This window comes from Pecten maximus, chromosome 4 (genome assembly GCF_902652985.1).
Source record: "Pecten maximus chromosome 4, xPecMax1.1, whole genome shotgun sequence".
In the NCBI taxonomy this organism is placed as follows: domain Eukaryota; kingdom Metazoa; phylum Mollusca; class Bivalvia; order Pectinida; family Pectinidae; genus Pecten; species Pecten maximus.
The window spans coordinates 28,515,970-28,541,491 of record NC_047018.1 but is presented as its reverse complement, the minus strand read 5'-3'; the positions used below and the strand labels follow the sequence as shown (position 1 = coordinate 28,541,491).

The 25,522-nt window shown below is 34.3% G+C and overlaps 1 protein-coding gene across 1 annotated transcript in view; it reads right to left on the bottom strand.

The window, feature by feature from the left end:
* The window catches only part of LOC117325719 (nuclear factor 1 X-type-like), a 170,993-nt gene that overhangs the window by 78,778 nt on the left and 66,693 nt on the right, over nucleotides 1-25,522 (bottom strand). The window contains 4 exon segments of the mRNA XM_033882149.1: nucleotides 3,925-3,978; nucleotides 11,742-11,967; nucleotides 11,969-12,118; nucleotides 16,798-16,953. Coding sequence (XP_033738040.1) covers nucleotides 3,925-3,978; nucleotides 11,742-11,967; nucleotides 11,969-12,118; nucleotides 16,798-16,953 — 586 coding nt within the window.

The following is a 25,522-nucleotide window of genomic DNA, read 5'->3' as shown; positions in this document are numbered from 1 at the left end:
TGAGAGACATGGATCTGTCTTCAATCAACAGTAATCGAGAAATAAATTGTTTGACTGTACCAGAAATATGAGTTTTATTGAGATAAATACATGTAAACGGCTCCATAACTCATTAGATTCACAATAATATCATTCCCCATGTCTTACAGCAAATAAAATAAATATCTTAAGTTATATCTACAGGGAAATATTATATTAAAGCACTTTGGGTGTTCATGTTCATCTAGGTACAGATCTAGAACTACTCTGAAATGTTAAGTCGCTGGATATAACATCTATCTTTGGCCCAAACCAATGTCTTTTGTACCTATTATAGAAGACTTTATCTCACAGATACATGCTAATTTGCACATTACATCATTACTATATCTTTCATCTTACATAAGCAGGTTTTGATCACCAATGAAACTTTCACCATTTGCTGTGAGTAATTCAAGTTAAAACGAACTGTTTGGATTACAAAAGCATTGTTTTGACACCAATGCCATCAATAATGACCTTCAACCAAACCAACCACGGTAATGATGAAATGACCTATGACCCAAATCCTTTGAGTACAGTAATGACCTATGACCCTGATACTTTGAGTATGGTAATGACCTTTGACCAGTGATATTAGACAAAATCTTAAATCTTGAATCTTGATTTATAATGCTGTAGACAGTACTTTGGGCACTGCAATGTCTTTGACCCTGAATATAGACAGACAATATCTAATACCATTGATTTCTGACCACGACTCCCTTCATCATATAGCCCAAAATTTTGCACAATCCCGAGAAATTAGGTAGTGTTTACTATAATGTCTTAAATACAATTATACTGACCTTTCACTCCTTTTGACCAATAGCGTAAATTACTGTAGTCTTAATTATGACCTTTAACCCTGACATCTATAAACTTTAATCGACCTTTAACCCTGACATCTATAAACTTTAATCCTATTGACCTCTGTGGCTCTGATAATGATGGAAACAGGCTAGACTTGTTGTAGTGAGTGATGAAGACGATGTGCCCCTCCCGTACCTGTAATTAGTCCGACCTTGGCCAGTATAGATGGGGTTCACATCAATGAAGACCAGTACCACTGTATAATAGTTTCTATGTTTTACTGGACAGCTAAGTTTTATGGATGTACATACCATCAATATTATTTACATATGTCTCTTGTGAGCTTTATTTCATCTACCAATATCTTACCATTAAATCATCTTTCATTTCAATGTATCTATGAAACCAAAAATGCAGTAAATTTTATCTTTTCCTTGCATTGAAAAATTATATAATTGAATCACTGTTCCATAACTGTGAAACTAAAAAGAGTCTACCTCAATTATAAAACTACTTCTCACCTCATATATATCAAAGTTTGTACAAGGCAATTCTATATTGTACCAGACCGCTCTATGTTTAAGTTAACGTACAACACAAATTTACATTTATGTTTATATTTAAGGCACTTTTACATCAAAATTTTACATACAACAATTTATATTTATGCTGATATACATACAACACAAATTTAAGTTTGTACATACAACACAAAATCTAGATTTAAGTTTGTATATGTTTACAACACAAATCTAGATTTAAGTTTGTATATGTTTACAACACAAATCTAGATTTAAGTTTGTACATATAACACAAATCTAGACTTAAGTTTGTACATAAAATAAAAATCTAGATTTAAGTTTGTATACATATACAACACAAATCTAGATTTAAGTTTGTAAATACATCATAAATCTAGATTTAAGTTTGAATATACAACACTAATCTAGATTTAAGTTTGTACTTACAACAAAATGTCATTGTATATATTTCCTAATTTAATGTCAATGTATATATTTCCTAATTTAATGTCAATGTATATATTTCCTAATTTAATGTCAATGTATAGATTTCCTAACTTAATGTCAATGTATATATTTTCTAATTTATACAAACACAAACATATCATTGTATGTATTTCCTATAATATACCAAGAGGTTATGTATCTTAAATTAACCCAGACAGCTAAAATCAAAAATTAAATATTTCATCATATCATAAAAATATTTTAAAATCTACCGAAGAACAAATCTGAAGACCACAATATTGCAACAAATATATTTAAACAGTCAAAAGTTAGCAAAACAGTCAACAATAAGTACAACAGCTTGTACAGTCAGTGTACACTATGAAGTTTTAGAACCAATTTGTAATGTCAGATGCATTTCAAACTGATTTACCGAGATCTGAATCTATTACGAGTGTGGTATTAAACACTAACCATCCAAACAGATAATCCTTTTCAGGAAGAATATAATCAGTACTAGTGTTTTGTGGAGAATTCGAATATCATAGTCAAGAGGACAACATTTGAATTCTATTGATACCTGACTAACTAAACTCTCAATAGATTGGCTAGCATTGATTGGTGGCAATCCATACCAGACAATAAATAAGTATTCATGAGATCAGATTGACCACAGATATCACTAAACTATAGCACACCATGTTACAGTGGCCATCCATTACCCTGTACACCATGTTACAGTGGCCATCCATTACCCTGTACACCATGTTACAGTGGCCATCCATTACCCTGTACACCATGGTACAGTGGCCATCCATTACCCTGTACACCATGTTACAGTGACCATCCATTACCCTGTACACCATGTTACAGTGGCCATCCATTACCCTGTACACCATGGTACAGTGGCCATCCATTACCCTGTACACCATGTTACAGTGGCCATCCATTACCCTGTACACCATGTTACAGTGGCCATCCATTACCCTGTACACCATGTTACAGTGGCCAGTCATGACCCTGTACACCTTGTAACAGTGGCCATCCATTACCCTGTACACCATGTTACAGAGGCCAGTCATGACCCTGTACACCTTGTAACAGTGGCCATCCATGACCCTGTACACCTTGTAACAGTGGCCATCCATTACTCTGTACACCATGTTACAGTGGCCATCCATTACCCTGTACACCATGTTACAGTGGCCATCCATTACCCTGTACACCATGTTACAGAGGCCATTCATTACCCTGTACATGTTACAGTGGCCATCCATTACCCTGTACACCATGTTACAGTGGCCATCCATTACCCTGTACACTGGGTAATCTGTAGGCTCTGCATTTATTCAGTACTGTACATACATAATATTCCAAACACCAGAAGATATCCCCAATGTACTAATTTGTATAGACATAGCAATGAAATGATAACCATTACAAACTTATTTTGTGTCTTTAAATGTCCCACAGAAACAATATATACGGTCTAGCCAGTCATGGTTACATCAAACAGAAGATTCACGGCAGAGCTGTTTCATCTCTCAAAAATATATACGACCGCATTTTCTCTGCTGAACATGCGAAAAAAATGGTCTATGTTTTGACGCAACCTACATATGTATGGATCCTGTATTAGTGGAAATCAATGGTGAAAAGCCTGGTATATGTAGCTATTACATGAACATGTTACATTGTAAATGTCATGTATAAGTTTTGCCTGGTTGTACTTAGCGGTAGTGATACAGGAGTGGGAGGGTGAGGAGATGTGGGAGGGGGTTTTATAACAAGTCTCTGTAGACATAGTCCTCCTTCTGTATTGTACAAAAACCCATAATCATCCACAATGACATAATTTTGACAGCATGCCGGCTTATAAACGGTCATGCAAAAAAAACCTTCACAATACACCACTGTATCAGACACAAAAGAAGGTGAAAACTGGATTTTTTTAGTCGCCGGTCAATAAAATTCAAATTTTCATGTACAGAAAACCGGCTTCAATAGCCAACACTTATGTCTGTGATGGAGAACATGTCAGCTGTAAAGCGTACATCTGTATTCATACATAAAACAAAAGGCCAGATTCTTTGGTACATTCCATAACATATGGTAGTCTGCTTACCTTTGATATCTTCGCTCATCTGCAAATCTACATAGTCAGCTCGAGGATCCGGAACTGGCAAAAAAAACAGAAAAACATATAAATTGTAACTCAAAAATTAAAATATTAATCTAAGAAATTATGGAGTCTTGCTGTGGTGAATATGTGGTCATGAACCTAAGAAAGATAAATTGATCATTGTGGTGAATATGTGGTCATATAAACCAAAGAAAGATGAATTGATTATAACTAAGTCATTACAATGGAAGTCCTTCTTTGCAATGTTAGAGAAGAAAATGAGGCTTTCATGGTACTAGACTAGACAAAAAGAGAATGTTCATGGTCAATGTGATGTCACAATTAAAATGACATCATGAAAGCATATCAGTATAACTAACACTATTAAACTTCTACAATATTTACTGTCATGTGACCATGGCCAATTAAGACTTATGGAAATGTACCCCTAATTAATCTTAAATAATTTCTACGAGACCCAAACATACCAGAAGGGGTTTGGTGGTAAGTGAGATTAAGGAGTCGATCCTAAAGAGTCCAGTTGGCCCCAGAAAAGGCAGCTAGCATTTCCTTTATATTCCTGATATTTTTCTGTTAGGTTTTTTGTGTACAATTACTGTAGCAGGTATAAGTAGCGTTCAATGTAGCAAGGGCATATATAATATGATGGTGTTTAGATGTACGACTTATTGATGTATACAGTGTCACACATCTTCTGGTCCTCGCATGTATACCACTATTCTGTACTACAGGATAGCTAGTTGATTGTCCCTCACATGTATACCACTATTCTATACTACAGGATAGCTAGTTGGTCCTCACATGTATACAACTATTCTGTACTACAGGATAGCTAGTTGATTGTCCTCACATGTATACAACTATTCTGTACTACAGGATAGCTAGTTGATTGTCCTCACATGTATACAACTATTCTGTACTACAGGATAGCTAGTTGATTGTCCTCACATGTATACAACTATTCTGTATTATTATACCTTTACGTTTTTTTCTCTATATAAAAGTAATGTGATAATTTGACTATCAGCCTCGAGAGGATTGCGCATGTGTTTCCTGGACTATCACACCGTGTGACAGTTCGAAAAAACTGTCACAAGGCAAACTGTCACACGGCGAACTGTCACACCCCTGCTGTAACGTCGTCAGAACGTTTGAAAGACAGAACGACATGCAAGCGCTTAATTGACACAGATTGTTTGTTGTTGCAGACGGTAGCCTAACATTTTGTTTTCTCTCGCGAAACTGTCAAACACGGTTCAACACACGAGTTTTCAAAACGCCACAGACGTAGAGTTCGAGTTATTATTAACGGACAGAGATAGCCAAAACACTATAAGGGTCAAATAAACGTCTGTCAAGTTAATGGAGGACTATATAGCAGATTCTCATACCAGCACAAACATCTACATAGAGAAAAAAAAACGTAAAGGTATAATAAAACAGTTATCAAATGGGGTAATTCGGGCGATAGTAATTTTGTCAGCCCCTCATCAACATCGGTTGCCCTCGGGCTAAAGCCCTCGTGCAACAGTTGTTGCTTCGGGGCTGACAAAATTACTATTGCCCTCGTACCCATTTGATAACTGTATACTACAGGATAGCTAGTTGATAACCCTCACATGTATACCACTATTCTGTACTACAGGATAGCTAGTTGATAACCCTCACATGTATACCACTATTCTGAACTACAGGATAGCTAGTTGATAACCCTCACATGTATACCACTATTCTGAACTACAGGATAGCTAGTTGATAACCCTCACATGTATACCACTATTCTGTACTACAGGATAGCTAGTTGATAACCCTCACATGTATACCACTATTCTGTACTACAGGATAGCTAGTTGATAACCCTCACATGTGTACCACTATTCTATACTACAGGATAGCTAGTTGATAACCCTCACATGTATACCACTATTCTGTACTACAGGATAGCTAGTTGATGGTCCTCACATGTATACCACTATTCTATACTACAGGTTGGTTCTCAATGTAGTAACACTTTATACTTGATAATTATGCACAGGAACAGAAAATCTTATAGACTTCGTGAGTTAGTCCATCAGCTTGACTTCCTAAAACCAAAGCAGTAAATAAAATCATTGCCTGCAAATAAGGTGTATACGGGCATTAACTCTGAATAAAAGTGTAAAATTTAAGGTGTATACTAAGGGCAATAACTCATGTATAAAGGTGTAAAATTTAAGGTATAGCTATACTAAGGGCATTGACTCAGACTAAAAGTGTCATCTAGAATTGATAACAAACATGGCACTTCCTAAATTTTCAATGAATTAATTTGAAATTGGATATTTTTGTCTTGTTTGATACAGACCTCTTTTATACAGATTTATACAGAAAATGAAATTCACTCAAGTATACAGCCAAAAGCCATGCAGCTAATAAACATCATAACTACCCCTATGATAAATATATAATAAATCTTCATCAAAGCTACATAATGGACAAGAGAATGTCCACCTCTATACAATGTATCTAACTAGGTGATCTCTCTAAACATAGTCCAGGAGACTAAGGAAACACTTCATACTGGTAGGTGAAAACAATAGGTTTGTCAATGTCACAGTATCTATACATACAAATACATACATATATATATAGCATTCACTACTGAACAAGTAATATTCTGTTTAGCAAACAATACAGAACTGAGCTATCCAGAAACCCTGTACCAGATTAGTTTGTTAGTGAGGTGTATGATAAGGATACAGTCACCACCAGAACCATGGTAGAAACCATAGCTGTAGAGGTCCAGGACATACACACAGTACATGGTACATACTGGGGCAGTATTTTGATGGCAACCAAAATGGACGAGGCAACTAAATAACTACACAAGTAAACTATATCCTGTAGGCAGTACTAACATGTGGGCGGTTGTTCCTGATCTGGGGCACGAAAACTGACTAGCTGTAATGAAAGTTGGTACTAGGTATAAAGGTCTATAGATTGAAGGTGATACCAAACTCCTATGTATTACCTGTAACAGTATACCTTTAACTGGGAATTAGAATTCAGCATCCAAGGAAACTTCATTCGAAGTAAACTTATAGCAATCATCCCACTAGTTATTATTTCACCTTTGGGGTCATTTTCCCAGTCATTTCCCAAGGATCTTCTTGGATTCGATGAACCAGTAAGATACATTCCTCTTTTAAGTTCATAATTTTCAAAATCAAAATTCTTGTTCATTTCCAAGAATTCTTCAAATATAGTTTTGATAGGCCGGTGTTCCAACAACCAATAATTGAATACATTCAAACCAATGACAAGGAAAATGAAACCAGGGTGCTAACAGTTTTTGTATAATTAGATTTTTCTAATCCCCCCTTACCATATTCCAAGTTCCATGGACCAAAGACCAAAACAATTTACTAGGATCATTAGCATGTAGGATACCATATATGCTGAAAAAAAAACAGAACTGTTCCTTCCAGAATCCGAGCCCTGTGTGAGGTAACTAAGTTTCCTGCTATACAATATATATTCATATGAGGAAGACTACGGTACTACAGTAAAAGTATGAGGAAGACACGGTACTACAGTAAAAGTATGAGGAAGACTACGGTACTACAGTAAAAGTATGAGGAAGACACGGTACTACAGTAAAAGTATGAGGAAGACTACGGTACTACAGTAAAAGTATGAGGAAGACTACGGTACTACAGTAAAAGTATGAGGAAGACTACGGTACTACAGTAAAAGTATGAGGAAGACACGGTACTACAGTACGAGTATCTGGAAGATTACGTATACGGTACTACAGTACAAGTATCTGGATGACTACGGTACTACAGTACAAGTATCTGGATGACTATGGTACCACAGTACGAGTATCTGGATGACTACGGTACTACAGTACGAGTACCTGGATGACTATGGTACCACAGTACGAGTATCTGGAAGACAACGGTACTACAGTAAAAGTATGAGGAAGACTACGGTACTACAGTACGAGTATCTGGAAGACTATGGTACTACAGTAAAAGTATGAGGAAGACTACGGTACTACAGTAAAAGTATGAGGAAGACTACGGTACTACAGTAAAAGTATGAGGAAGACTACGGTACTACAGTACGAGTATCTGGAAGACTACGGTACTACAGTAAAAGTATCTGGAAGACTACGGTACTACAGTACGAGTATCTGGAAGACTACAATACTACATCTGGATGACTATGGTACCACAGTACGAGTATCTGGAAGACTACGGTACTACAGTAAAAGTATGAGGAAGACTACGGTACTACAGTAAAAGTATGAGGAAGACTACGGTACTACAGTAAGAGTATCTGGATGACTACGGTACTACAGTAAAAGTATGAGGAAGACTACGGTACTACAGTAAAAGTATGAGGAAGACTACGGTACTACAGTAAAAGTATGAGGAAGACTACGGTACTACAGTAAAAGTATGAGGAAGACTACGGTACTACAGTAAAAGTATGAGGAAGACTACGGTACTACAGTAAAAGTATGAGGAAGACTACGGTACTACAGTAAAAGTATAAGGAAGACTACGGTACTACAGTACAAGTATCTGGAAGACCACAGTACTAGAGTGCCATGTGTGTATATAGTGATAGTGACAACTTCCAGGACTGTGGGTGAGTTTGTAGTACTAGGCTGAAGTACTGTGTGATATGAAGTACTGTACAGTACTGTACCTCTACATCTACAATGACTTCAAGTACTACTACATCTCATCACACACACTGTTCCAAGATGGCTACCTTGGTAAATCATCCACTATAACAATGATATCATGACTTGAGGAATTTCTGGAAAGTACAAACACCTAAATTATATATGATTATCTGTATGGAGCTCTTACATGATAAAAGACCGCATTCTATCTACAATTTTCTTATGTGTTTCAGTCTTTCATATATGCTGCTATTATTGCACAAGATTTGGTAACAGTATGGAGTATGTTTCCTGTATCCCTTTATAGTTTTAGGACTATTAATGTGGCCAAACTCAGTTAGAATTTTTACTTTTGCCATTTTAATGTTAAGCCATATCAAAAGATGTCCTTATTGAACCTAATTACCATATAAATTTAATTTGTTAATTTATAATAGTAGTTAAAACCAGCTATATTCTCAATAAATAATTATTCAAAGTCCTGTAGGCCCCCTATAGGTTTCTTAACATCCATGGCCAATTCGATATATCTTTCTTAGTACAAATATTTATTTAATAAGATCTTACAATCCCTGAGCAAACAAGCTATACTACACCTTCACAATTATACTGAATTATTTCAGTAAATAATCTTGACCTGAATGGAATCTGATAAAAAAATTCCCGGAACAGGTTTTACCTATTTATATGAACACGGAACAGGTTTTACCTATTTATATGAACACGTACATGTTTGTGTATGCTATCAAATAACTAAAGCATACACTAATAGTATAGGTTGAAAACTTGAACCACAAAATCTAAAAACTATCCTTTCATGTATAAAAATACTTTTGCATAATATAGAAAAGTGGAGAAATTGTCAGGATGACATAGTTAGAAGATACAACAGGTAGTCTGTGTTTACCTGGAGAAGATCTCAGTATAACCCAGGCAGAATTGGGGTCATCCAGTACAACACTTAACAGCAGATAATCCTATAAAACTGGCAATTCTCTATTTTTAGCCTGTGACCTTCTATACACAAGGTAAACCCTACATTTTTAACCAGCACATGATATCCACCATAGTAAGCCATGTTAACATGTTATTACTATAGAAATGGCCAGCCCTACACACTGAATGCAACATTATGCATGTGCTACAGAAGTAAAATAAAACATCCAGCCAGGATCCAAACCCCTCCACGATACACCTGTGTGCATGTGTCTAATGTAAACAAATGGCCATTAAACCATGGCTTTCATGCAGAGACAGCCTTCTATTACACTATAATTACCAAACTATTACTCCATAATTACGATTTCATGAAGCCATAATTCCTGTAGCGCTAACATCCACATTACATTCTCTGTACTACGACTGGCTAGGACAATCGACACACCATCGGTTCTTGCATATCCAATACAAAAGGACATATCTCAATATTCAATATTTCCAATTATCAACAGAAGATTTATTTAAGTATCCAGCAATAAAAAGTATTGTGTTAATATTTGATATAACTGTAACTTACTCTGATTGAAAGTAATGATCCCCACCGTCACATCTAGATACATACAACAAACCTGGAAGTGTATTAACGATTTCTCTTATATATGGCCAGACCATAATGAACAATACCAACTATTGTGAACTATGGGGACAGGTAATGGTTATAATTATATGTGTTAAATGAATCCATATCCCAGATTTAAATTTGTCAGCTATTGATTGGGATATCTGCGTTCAATGACGTAATAGTCTTGTCTTTCGTAAATTCTATTATTTTTATCTTAGCTGTACATTAGCTGATCAACCCAAACACTCCTCTTACAAGTTAATGGACAAGTATGTACATATCCATCACCTCAATCACAGTCTAGACTTTCGTGTATCGCTTGAATCCATCAATTTCTAGTTAACTAATGACAATTCCATAACCCAATTACAACATTCAGCATCACAACTTAAACATTCTAAGAATTATTCTCGCGTGAAAACATTCCTATTATCGACAATTACGGAAGTTGTGCAAATCTAATGTGTTCACATGAAGCCTTTCGAATATTATCTAATACAGGCTAATTTGACTCGCAAGAAAATATATCTCTTCTGGCATTAGATTGATGTCAACGCTCACGCAAAGAGCAATACAGAAAATGCACAAAATAACAGAGAATTAGTCCAAATGTTAATCTTTCCTAATCTACAACTGTAGCAAGCATTTCTCTGAGACAGAAAGTAGGACCAATATCAGGGCCCCAATATCAGGGCCCCAATATCAGGGCCCCAATATCAGGCCCCCAATATAATGAAAAGAGGATAGAAAACCAGAGAGGACAAGGTATTGTAGCTAATGAGAGCATACCTGACAGGAAAAGACAGTAGCTCTGGGAAAATTGATCTTTGTAATAAAGTCTTCTAAAATATAATACAACAGAAAAACCTTCGTAATACAACAAATTAAATCTCAATAATTTATAAGGGTTTAGGGGGTCGAGTGACACAGTGGTTACACACTTAATTGCCTTTCACATAGGTGGCTGGGGTTCCCCGATAGGACAAGGAAAGGTATGGAGTCACTTGCTCGACCAAGTCGGTTTTTCCCATGGGTACTCTGGTTCCCTTCCACACTAAAACCCATCTCACGTTTCTATCAGGGCCAACAAGATTATAAAATATAAGTTTCTCAATTGTGGTAAAATATTCCTTCAACTTTGTCAATAACAGTGTCTGTGTATGGTATACAATCAAGTTTTTCCTGAACCTTTTCATCTGATACAAGCATGCTGGGTATTGCTAAATACATGTCCCTTACCCTGCCCCCCCCCCCCCCCCCCCCCCACCCCCCCCATCGCTATAAATAGTAACAGTGACCTTGATCTTGACTTAAACTGAAACTCTAAACTCTATCTTTATATTTAGCTTATACTGAAATCTGAAATTACATATTAACTTTCACCAATATACCTTGAATCATGGCCGAGAAATTGCCGAAAACTGAGCATACGGACATTCTAATGAATGCTACAATTGGATTTAACCAATTCTAATTTCTAAATGTGTGATGTATGAATAATGTTCCAATGTTGTCATTTTTCAACAGGACTAATTGGAATATCCAATACTCAATACTTACCATAGCTATGAATAAAATTTGCCAAGTAGAGGTCTAACTCGCGCACAGATACACTTATATGATGTGGATTAACACACAGTGTAGGGTTCATACAATCGGGTGACTTCTCAAGTCTCTCCCCGTCAGTACTTTCTAGCGGTAACGCTTTAAACAATATAACCATCACTAGGTCCAGTCTCCAGACCTTGTCCGCTTGCCGTAGACAGTCGATCCGACGCATTTTTCCCCTTCTGGTCTGGGTTGCTGCTTACACAAACCGGGGGTCGTTTCCCTGTTATACTTAGCACAAAATCTTCTCGACATTCCTGAGTTATATCTTTCCGTAATTTTGCCAGAAGTCTTGAAGCCCATTTCTGTTTAATTTCCGGTTTTTCATTCTGAAAGTATTATGATAATTTTAAAATACACTAATATATACTTGTACAATACAATTCTTGAATATATTTCACTGATCGAAGCATTTTCGGATAAAAACAACAGTGTTAATTTAAAAATTAAGTGAAGATAGGATTGTTCCTTAGACCGGCCACCAGCTGCCCCAAAGTTTGTTGTAAAGAACTGTCAAGCTAGATTGTTTGAAACTTCAGCATAGACAAACCTCATCCACCTTTGACTAGTCTCTAGATCAAATATATCCTAGTTACCAAAATCATACAGCTCAATTTTGTCTATATTTTTTTTTTAAAGACATGCCAGTCAAGATCATTCCTAATAAGAGTGTAAATTGATGGAGATCTATGACTGAGTCTCACACAGGGTGATTGCCTTGTACCATAGCTACTTTATATATTATATTCCTTTTCTATTTGATACATCAAATTCCAAAGGAACAGCTCCATTACACATATAACCTATGATTGTTAATTGATTTCAACAGATTTCCCAGAAAATACCAAACAAATCCATTATGCAAATGTTACCAATTAAATATTCCATTTAATAATATTCTCTGCTGTTCATGGAAATCACTCATAAAAATGTATACTCTACTTAATCATATATGTGCCACTTTTCTCACTTTGTCAATAGTTTGAAGCAAACTCAAAAATTCACCAAAATTTCCAGGTTTTTTTCTTCAAAAACAACTAAATAAACCTCCATGTTAATTATAATGAGATAGTATGTTTGCACTCTGTAATGTCATTAACATATGCAAATATTGATGTATTTTCACCACCAAAAATCACTCTTTCTGAAGAGTAAGAAGCTAAATAAATTTGACATATCACAAAACTTTAAGTTACACCAAATACAAATAACAATAGCTCTCCAGCATACAAACGAGCAGGTGGCCAATCTCAGCAATATAACTAAAGAATCATTAAAACTAAATTCTTGGGGAAAGCATTAAAAGCATTAAGGGAAGGTTCCTAATTAAACATTTTTTTTTAAATAGTGTGTATACCTGAGAAGGCAGGTTGGAGAAAGACCTCAATAGTATTGATAGTATGAATGATGTATATCTACATAGTGGAGAAATCCTATTTAGAACTGCTTATATTTATCATCAGTGATAATAATTTTGGTAAGACATTACATTTCAATTTCTTTTATTATTACCTTCAAATTCCTGAGCAGCATCACAAAATATTCTAATCTATATAATATACAGTTTAAAACTGTAAACTGCAGCATACACATGTATAATCCCAGAATATAACATCACTATGTGTATACATGTTACACACGGGCACGCATTATGACTTTGCAGGATCACATGTAGAGAAAACTATCTGTACTGCATATCATGACATAGAGACCTAAATTGAAATTAGACTCTATTTTTACTAGCTATACACAGCTGTATAAAAATTGTACATGCATTTTTATCTACACACATCCTGATATTTTATCTGCCAGTGGTTTTGATAAAAAATATCATATCAGTACTGTAGTTATAAAAATTCTCCTCATATCTACACTCCACAAACAGGGATATTTTATCAGAAATTTCTGTAACCTAGTTTTAATTATTGAATACCTTATATTTTTTACATACTGTCCAGTACAGAGACATGTAATAGAAGTGAATACTACAGGGTCCAACAGAGATATATAATGAAGACAGATATTATAAGTATTCATACACAGATATCCAGATATATACCCCACAGTCCAGAGAGTTACAGCAAGTATTGTTTACTGATATACCCCACAGTCCGGAGAGATACAGCAAGTATTTGTATACTGATATACCCCACAGTCCAGAGAGATACAGCAAGTGTTTGTATACTGATATACCCCACAGTCCAGAGAGATACAGCAAGTGTTTGTATACTGATATACCCCACGGTCCAGAGAGATACAGCAAGTATTTGTATACTGATATACCCCCATGGTCCAGAGAGATACAGCAAGTGTTTGTATACTGATATACCCCACGGTCCAGAGAGATACAGCAAGTATTTGTATACTGATATACCCCACAGTCCAGAGAGATACAGCAAGTATTTGTATACTGATATACCCCACGATCTAGAGATATGTACATGTGTTTCTACACAGATATACGCACGGTCCAGAGAGATACAGCAAGTGTATGTATACTGATATACCCCACGGTCCAGAGAGATACAGCAAGTGTTTGTATACTGATATACCCCACGGTCCAGAAAGATACCACATGGTCCACAAATATATCACATGGTCCAGAGATATACTACATGGTCCAGAGATATACTACATGGACCAGAGATATACCACATGGTCCAGAGATATACCACATGGTCCAGAGATAAATAAAAAGTATTTGTATAATACCTGGTCCAGAGATAAATGAGAACTGTTTGTACAGTTTGGTTTGGTTTGTTTTTGTTTAACGTCCTATTAACAGCCAGGGTCATTTAAGGACGTGCCAGGTTTTGAAGGTGGAGGAAAGATGGAGTACCCGGAGAAAAACCACCGGCCTACGGTCAGTACCTGGCAACTGCCCCACGTAGGTTTCGAACTCGCAACCCAGAGATGGAGGGCTAGTGATAAAGTGTCGGGACACCTTAACCACTCGGCCACCACGGCCCCCGTGTTTGTACAGAGATATACTATACAGAGATATATATAACAAGTGTGTGTAATGATTTATTACACGATAAGTTAAATGAGATGACTTAAAAGGACACCATGACCATGTATCTAGGTCACTATAGTTTTCACCAGAAATCTCTATCATATTAGGACCAGATCTAACTAGAGTTATATAAACATTTTTCCTTCAATTGAGTCAAACTGTATAGTAAGTACTACTTATAAGTAAGCACACACCAGTCATCAAGCTGAAGTGTTTTATCTACTAAAGCATGTATATTAGGTCATGTGATAGCGTGATAAGGAAATATCAACAAAAAACATGACAGATATGTACATCTTCACTAACCACACCACATTCCATAACAAACCATACAGCTCACCACTAGTGATTATCATCATCTATAAACACAGTTTTTTTCCTTTTTTATATGTTATTCTTTATTTGTGAGATGTACAGGTACTGTATCTTCTCACTTTAGAGGCCTCAAATAACACCAGCTGTGGATTTTTGATTTGTAACAAACCAGGCTTTGTTTCATGGCCATTTATAAGGATGGCTGTGACAAACCCCAGTCACTGGAATATTGATTAAACAGGATGATAATTTGATACATTATAGAAATTAAAAATTTAATATGTCATTGCTTATTATCAAATACACTCCAACAAATCGTTAGAAAAGTCAAAGCGAATCATGAATACTTTAATACAATATCTGTATAGAATTTCAACATTAGACTAGTCCCGTCTGAACAAAGAACCAAAACACTTGTTATTTCTTTTACTCTGTTATTCATCAACTTTGTAAAACTAATCTATGCATATTCAGAATAAGAGAATGGGGTATTTGAGACTTCCAAAACTTTAAAATGCCATTAAGTAGACATAAATAAGCAAACGTTTAGTCATTAATTTTTACGTGTATGAGACAAACTCCAGAGAAAACATTTTTATGGGTAGTTTTTGACAAGCAACATACAAATTATCTTGAGATATATTGATCGCTGTGAAGAAGCATGTAATTTTTTGTAACTTTTTGTCAGTACGAAGTTCAAAATTTGACATGCCATGGATTCCTATCTTTATGATATACATGTATCCCGATTTTAAATATTTCCCATCTCCATCACTCCAGCATTCATGCTAATTTTGTTTTACATTTTGAAGCATTTTATCAGAAATATTTAAATATACTTTGAAATCTCTACGTGATCTTAAGAAAGCAGGTCATATTTAAAAAATCAATAACATATTTCCATATGGGTAATGATATTATATGTAATGATATTATTTAAAAGTACATATCATGTTTGACTACTTAACTGTCTAGAATTGTCTTCATCATAGACTAAAATTATATCCTTATATCCTACCTCTACATTCAAAAATGCAATCCAAGCAAAAGCTAAAATTTCTCGAACTTTTTCACCAGAATTATGTATCATTTTAAAAACTTTTCATAGCACATAGAACGATAGGAAAACTGATATGTATTTTCTGTTTGCAAGATTCTACAAATTATGTACATGGATGATATATATATAAGCACCACCCAATCATTTATCATTACATCAGTCTCATCTAACACAATATTCATCAATGAATTTTAAATCAATTTAACACTGCAATTACAAATGCAATATTGATTGTATATTCTAATAGAACAGTTCAATCTTTAGATTTACATGACACAATGGAGAAAATGTCCAGCAAGTAATATCAGACTATCTAGTTAAAACAATAGCATTCAATCTAGTGAACATTCCCATGCCTGCTGGTGGTCAAGAAATTCTAATGCACATGGCCAGTTTCTTGAATATCATACTGATAATCTTTTATCATTCAGACTGAAACTTTTACAATAAGATTTATTTTTTCATTTTATAAAACAGGAACATAACCCTGTAGATGCTAATTTAGTTTATAAATAAACTCAACTCAAAAGAGTCATATATGTCTGTACAACACAGAAAGGGAGCTGCCTGCAGTAGATCTGGCCTTTGATAATCCAGATAATCCACTGATGTCGTACCTGTAACTCTTCCTTAACTCTGCGTTCCTCGTCCATTGACATTCGCTTCTCATGTTTTTTGTAGTACTTGCGTTTTGCTGCCTGGAGGTTGAACCATGTGTAGGAGAAAGCCTTCACATGAGGAAGCAACGCCTCGATGAAGGGGTGGAATTCATCCTGAAATGAGAAATGTTTCATATATACAGAGTATTAAGAATGTCGAACAAGTGATCGTATCCATACAATAAAGGTTGTTTCTTGTTGAGAACTTCAGACTATCATTTCATCATGGACCTAAATTGAATTCCATTTTTCTTTTAACTATTTTGCACCTGTTTAACATGTTATAGTATTTCTGATTTTTCACTGATTTGACATTGATGGTATTTGTGAGCCCCAGATCATTAGATGATCATATCAAAGTAATTAGACCAGGGGCTCTTTCACCAATCACAAAGTTGCAAAATGCTGAATTCTATTTCTAATGTGAATAACAAAATTGTCACTGGACTAATAAGCATCCATATAAAATAAAGTCTCCAGCTCAGGGTCAAATAAAATATTAAATATACAGAGTAGCAATGTACTTTGGATTAGCCTTAACCTTAACGAAAAGTCTTGTAAAGGGTAGATGACTAAAAATATAGACTTCATTCAACTTTTACATCTAAATCAGAAAACCAATATGATACAGTGGTTTTTAAATAGGAGATAGGGTAAACGTACCATTATCAGGTACAAAATTATGCAAACTGAGCTTTTTGTTAATGACTAGCTGCATGATCAAGTTACGAAGTCCTGATTTTGTCAATTAGATGCAACAGGTGACCTTTCAGGGGTCAATATCCTCACTTTAATATGTTGATGCAATGCATGCAGACATCTATAACTTCAAAGTGTGATAAATGAGTTATATATGCAGCTGTGAACTGCAAATATGAACCACGCATGTGTATCACACATGTACCCAACATATTACAGACCCTATCCCATGTATATAAAACTCATATATTTTAATTCCCTTTATTGAAGTCCGGGTAAAGGTTGTTAAAAAGTAGTTCTGATCTTCTGCGTACCAGTGATGATATACTGAGCGATGGTATTTTGCAGTAGATGGACCAGAAATTCTGTATGTGTTTTTCAACACAGATGTACATACATGTTTAGTACATACATAAGACTAGAATGGATACATGTTCACTTTTAAGTCTGAAAAACATATAAAATATACCATCATATTAAAAAAAAAAAAAAAAAACACTTTGTAGCAATGCCATCCCATTTTGATATATAGGACAGACAGATCAATATACGGCTGACAAGAGTTGTGGCGCTGTGGTACCCAGGACCATTACAGACAAAATGGTACAACTATCCAATGTAAAAGGGGTCTCAAAACTAGGAAGCAATTACACAACACACTATTACACCCTACCACGCTGACTGGTGATGAGCGCCCTCTGCCCACTGACAGTTCTGTCCAGGGACATTTTAAGGTGTCTATATAATATAGAAGGCCGGTCATTATAATACATAAACTACTAGCTGGTTGCTAGGTCTTTACCAACTTCTGACAAATCGTAATGGATAAACGTCAACATCTCTTACCCACTTATTTAGCAGTTTCTGAGTTTTAAGTAGGATCTGAAGTAAGCTACTTTGGGTTGAATTTCATATATATACTGCATGATACATGCATAAGCAGATATAGATAATAAGGCTGAGTATTACATTACGTGTACGATGAACCGTAGGTCAGATTGATAGTCTAAACATCGTTGGGTAGTATCTGACAATAGCTGGACTTATTGAGACTTAATTGGAAAATATCGCATTCAAGTTATAAATTTGAAATTTCCAAACAAAAGTTCGACAGTAGCATGAAAATTACAAAAGCATAATATTTGGAATTAATTCTGTATTATGTGTGTATAAAACTACTATGATGATTACTGCAAATGATATTATACAGTTATTATCACCATACGTAATACATGTACAAGTGAAATTAACTTTCTTAACTAGTCAATACATCCGATTGAGTTTTAATATAAGAATCTTATCTATTAAATGTACAGGTGAATAAATTTACATCATAAGAATTATATTACAGCTGTTTGAAACAGGTACAGAATTTCCTATCTCAAGTTGATCTTAAAGTTCTTAAACATGGAAAAATTCCCCCTATACTGGTACTTATATTGAAGTGTAAATTCCCATTACAGATTCAATTATTCAAAATGATGTATTTTTTCAATAATTTTAATACAAAGCAATTGAAATTGAAAATATACAAGGCAATAAATTCATCACAAATTCGCAAAAATAATCAAAGAAGTTATTCTAAATAAGATATCAGCTTTCCCATGAAATCTAGTTGATCCCTGCCATAGTACTGTACAACTAACTACTGAAATATGGTGTAAATTTAAACTGTCTAGAGTAATCTTACTGTATATTATATACATGAATTAACTTGTCTAAAGAATGTAGATGTGTTTTGTACATATCTAACGTGTCTTCATTAACTAACCATGTCATTCATCACACAGATATAACATAATCAATTACTCCTGTAAAAATTGAAACTTATACTGATACAGCGCGTTATAAATAATGCATTTAATGTTTAAAACATTCACAGGATATAATTAATGTTTAATATTTATAATAGTGGAAAATCTAAAAAATATCCTAAATATTTAAATACACTGATATAGATGTAGTGTACAATTTCAATGATTAATTTAATGTTGAAAATATTAATGTTCCAAACTGTTCCTTTACTTAAATCTTTACTGCAAGCAATAAATCAGGTACAAAACACTGGAACATATCTCATTTCTTTGCATAGAATTATATAATGGAATGTATTTTCAGACATTTCATCCTTATTTCTATAATAGATATTGGTATGAAATTTTATGCACTTTAAACTTGCAATATATTTAAAACTTATTTTCTGACTTTTCCATTATGAATAACACTGCTGTGCCCCTGTAATAATGTACTATATAAGTATACGTACATTAATCTGAATTCAGGGATAGCAGAAAATTTAAGACCATCAACTAGAAATTAAAAGCTATGATTAAGAAGTGCATTTTACATTATTTTCATTTCTGAAATTGTTTTCATTCATTTACTTATATTAAACAAAAGTATTACACATTTGAATGAACCCTATAATAGGTTTAATTTTACATACAGTAAAATTTTAGAATTTTGTCAGATTAAAATTTGACTACTTCAGATTGCGATATACAGGAATTGATGAAATAATATTTTCCAGTAGAATATTAATTTGAAAACGAAATGTTTAAAAACACAAAATATATATAAACTTATTTTAACATGAGGTGATAAAGTCATTCCATTATACCTACAACATAGACCTGCAGCCATTACCATCCTAACTTACCTGTGTATAAATATGTCTGATGCTGGTTTTTATCAGCAATGAGTGGTGACTACTGAGGGTTCAGATTACACATTTGGCCATATTAGATTACGTTAAATGTCTGAATCATAGTAAATGACCCAGTACTAAGATTTAGTCCTGTATATAATACGTTTTCTGTTTTCGTATCGGAGTAGGACAGGTAGGATTTTAGATTGTTACACAGCTCTCACCAAGTACTTCAATGGTTTTTGCTGTTTTTTTTCATTATGTTATTTGTAACTTGGGTCAGGGAGATATAAATAATGTCGCAACACAAGACAATCCAATTTTCTGGTCCAAAATGTACTTAGAATCCTCAGACTAATTTTTTTATCAAATTATTTGTGGTCATCAATCAATGTACAAACAAAATTAGTACTACACTCGAGAGTTTTACATTGTTCAGTAGTACTCAGTAGTCTGCTTCTCCAAGAATTATTGTTATTCATTTAGATGTAGGTCATTATTCAACATACAAACTTACTGTTTTACAACATCGATGTACTCAAGAGCATATAATTACATTGAAAATTGTGGTGTACATATGTCTAAAACCTTGCTTTATAGTATATCTAACCGTATAGATCATTCCATTTTTATTGAATAAATCTTTAGTCACAAAAGCTTTACTGTTGAATACACATAAAACCTAACATCAATCTATTTTTCAGGAAGTTTTTCTTTCATAAGTCATCTGTCAGTCATCATTGAAACAAAATTTCCTATACCTCTGGACTGTTGGACAGGAAAATAATGAAACACATGGGTACATCTTGTCTCATATCAACGTGATACAAATACCAAACGAGACATGGCATTGCTAGGTTAAGGATTTGACATCACATCAGTAATATGGTAGCCTTCTGGCATGGTCAGTTGGAAAATGGCTGTCTTTACTAATCTGAAGTTATGTAGAAAGTGAGAAAAGTATGACAGAGTCTACACATGGTGATATCCAGTCTCCGGGTCAAAAGATGAAGTAAAATCCTCACGATGGGTATATGTATATATAGCCTCTGGATTGACCACCTTACATCCTTCACACCCACAAATATTAAAGGGTTTTGAAGTTACATAGTGCATGTATCACATGGAAACTACACACTTCTGACAGCCGAAACATTCAAAGCCAAAACTTAACATTCAAATTCCACTATAACAGATATCATTACCTTCTATCAAGATGGAAAGACAGAAAGAATGTTGACATTTTTAATCTCTACAAACTTATTACTCAAACTATATCTGTCTGATATATCAAAATTATAATAATTATTGACATACACAACTTGTGTCTCATTGTTTTTTTTTTATTAATTTGATTGCATAGAATATAACAGATATAAATTTACTCTCATCTAGGAAATCTTTTATTATCTGACCCTTGACAAAGCCTCTGGTTAGAAATGAAAGTGAAGACTGAACACCTAGATTTTGCTGTCCTATAATTATAACCTCAAACTAGGGAAAGATGATACACTTGATCGCTTCCTTGGAACAGATATCATCCACATTATATATATATATATAAATGGCATGTTGTTCCCCCTCGACCCAATCTTTCACCCTTGATCCAATGTACCATACCTTACTTTCAACCTTGACCCAATGTACCATATATACCCACCTCTTTCAACCTTGACCTTATGTACCATGCCTCTCTCTCTCTTCAACCTTGACCCAATGTACCATATATACCTACCTCTCTTTCAACCTTGATCTGACAAAATGACACCTATCTCTGTACCATAGAATTTGTTCCTGTTGATCATATGTTGAACAACTATACAAAGTTAGACAAAACAGGAGAATCTTTCATGAATATCATAAAGCCATTATAAATGTTCAGTATTATGATGGAATATCATAAAGCCATTATAAATGTACAGTATTATGATGGACTAGATCCCATATTACTAGGAAGTTACACATTACATCATGAAGGACAATAAATGTTACATGTTAGGACATAACAAATGTATCATGCTACATATTTCTACTTTCTCTAGGAAAATTTAATGGTGCATATATATTGCACAACATACTGAAAGTAGTGAAGAAAGTTTCCTTAGAAGGATATACAGTGCTAATTGTTAAATGAATTATAAAGATAGGAAATACCTTCTTACCTTTTCAAATAACATTGGTTTCTTTGGTTATGTATTATGTCACTATCAACATTTATGGTCATTTAGAAACAGTTTTGAGGGGAAGTATTTTAAAACTACATATTAAAGCTGTGCTGCTCTATGTTTCTCCATATCTGGTATATATCATATAAATTTGAGCATGACTACTAGACATTTAAATAATCCTAAAATTGCAAAGAGAAAGTTAGAGTCACTGTTCAAAATGACAGGAAGTGTTAGTTGTAGCTACAGGTAAACAGAACATATATAGTGCGTGTATCTGGGAGATAGAGGGATACATGTACACCTTACAACTACCAGGTACTGAGCCTGAGGGGTTTACACCTTTACAACTACCAGGTACAGAGCCTGAGGGGCTTAATTTACACCTTTACAACTACCAGGTACTGAGCCTGAGGGAGTTAAGGATGTCACAGAGATTATGCAATATAAAAGTCAGTCACTGTATTTAGGCATAGAGGCCTGATGAAACTTCAAAGGTACTGTAAGTTACAGGTATAAAGTAGTCACAGGTAGGCTGGTTATATTGTTTGTACGTCTCACTACAGGTACCAGTGTACCTATAATATACAGGTCAGACTAGTGGTGTCCACAGGTATAAAGGACTACAGTGATTTAACTCTGATACAGATTCCGTGAGAACCTACCTGATCATAAGGCCTTCAAATATCTATATATATACTGAGAATAATTCTTACTGCAAACCTAAATGGAGGTTTTATTTCCTAATAATCATGATCAGTCATCATATCATCAGTCTGACCACACTCCTGTTTCCTTCCACATCCCATGCAGGCCAATGAAAATGCAAGAATTTGGAAATTGTTTCATAATTCATTTAAAATAAAGATATTTTTAAAAGAATATTTAGATGATTTCTTAAGACAGGCATTGACAAGTCAGGATTAGTTTAGTTTAGTTTATTTTGTTTAACGTCCTATTTACAGCCAGGGTCGTAAGTCAGGATACATGCTAAATAGCTACAACCAGGGTCGTAAGTCAGGATACATGCTAAATAGCTACAGCCAGGGTCGTAGGTCAGGATACATGCTAAATATTTACAATGTAATCTCAAAAACTTCTTGGAAAAAAATCTAGAAGTAACAATACACGTTAACACGTTAAGTGTTTTATTACCAGTAGTCTCACTCAAGTTGTCATAGCTATAATAAGATTAGTGTCAGACTAACATGAATTTTAAACAAAGTTTTAAATGGACCAGTATTTGTTGTATCCGATATATATATATGCTTTTCAATAAAATTTTGAGCTTTAACCTTTCATTACATGCACTGCTTTTTTGTCTTTGAAAGTACAGTAAGCATAATAGGATAGTATAGCTATTGTCAACTAGCAAGAATGTCACAATTCCTGAAACATCAATTAAACTTCTCCATATTGTGGGCTATCAATTATATAAACTCCATTAAATTAATCTTCTTGTATCTTAAGCCTATATCTATAACACAAAGGACATTACACATGATGAACCAGTGAACATGAAAGGGAAACTGGAAGGGAAAACAATTAATGGACCACACTAGTAAAACATTATCCACCTGTAATTTCCTACACCACTCACCAGTAAACCACACATTATACAACTTACCTACTTGTCAATGGATGACAAAATATAATCAAATAAAAAGATCTTCACAAGTTCAAATGTTTTACCTGTACTACATTACACATGTAACATGATTATACCGGACACCCTTACACCTGATGCTACATTCCACACATACTACCTTGGTCTTCTAATGACACTTCCAGATCTGACACGCCAGTATCAGAACATCAACAAACCATATAGATGTACAACCTATAGCTATTCTGAATTTTTTCTGAATTTTTAAAATAGTATTTCAATAACATTCTTGCACATTGGTGTGATATGCGATAGATATTTAATCGTAGGTTGCACTTTGGAGACATTTTAACACATCATGATGGAGGGGGAATTACTGAAAAAAATTCCAGGTATGCAGTATCAGTTGAAACTACCTTGTGAACAACAAAATAAATTTAAAATGTAAGTTATTTAACACAGATATACTGATCCTATATACATGTAGCTACAGCTAACAAGGATAGAAGATGTTGGTAGAATTTCTATAATAATATAATTTCTTAACTGTTAATCACCAAAATATATAATCCAGAATCTAAATAATCTAACCAAAAATAACTTAATTTCAATAGTAAAATTAATGAGCAATATTTCTTTTTTAGTGAAAGTTTGGACATGTTTATTAAATGTCTATGTCTGTTACCTATGGGCATGCATTACGTATATAATATACCGGTATATAAATGGCAGAAATTTATATGTGGACATTTTATGAACTGATTATAAAGTGGTACTAACAAAAAAAACTTGGCAATTTCATAGTGTAAGGTCAGCAAACTTGATCAAGTTAAATTCCAAAGAAAAGCTACTTACTACCCCATGTTAAAACCTAGCCTGTGTACTAGTTATCCTTTTGCATGGGTGCATGTTCTCTGTGTTATATACAAATATATAAAGATATCACTATAAATGTAACATTTAAATCTTTCATGAAATAATTTCAGATATACGTAAAGAGAGAATGTGTATACCATAGCTGTATGTTGACTCCACAACATCACATCAGTTCAACTTCAAAAATCCATCAATGAAAAAATATTTCCCAATTTTCCAGACAGGTGTTACTGTACATGTACAGGCTCACTATACACAGAACAGTGCCATATTCTATACACCAATACTATAATTCAAATCCACAGAATGGCTCACAGAACATATCTCCAAAACATTCCGGTGCCCATTGATTCTGAATTAAGTTCCGGTTTTATGCACAAATTATATTTGCTAATGACAGCAGATTTTTTTTCTTCCTCTGACGACTTTTGAATAACACTGACCCATGTGTACATATAAATGTAGATTGTAACATCTTCCAACTATAATGCAGTTTGATCTATTCAACGGTGTAATTTTCAGTGTTATTCAAATAATAAGTCAAGAATAAGTCCATATTAATAAGTCAATGTGAAATCAGATGACGGAAAAGGGGTACAGAATTTGCCTACACAGTCTACGCATACAAAACCACTATGGGACTTTTTCATTTTGCTTGTGCTAAGGGGCCTCCATTTTGACAGTTCAAAT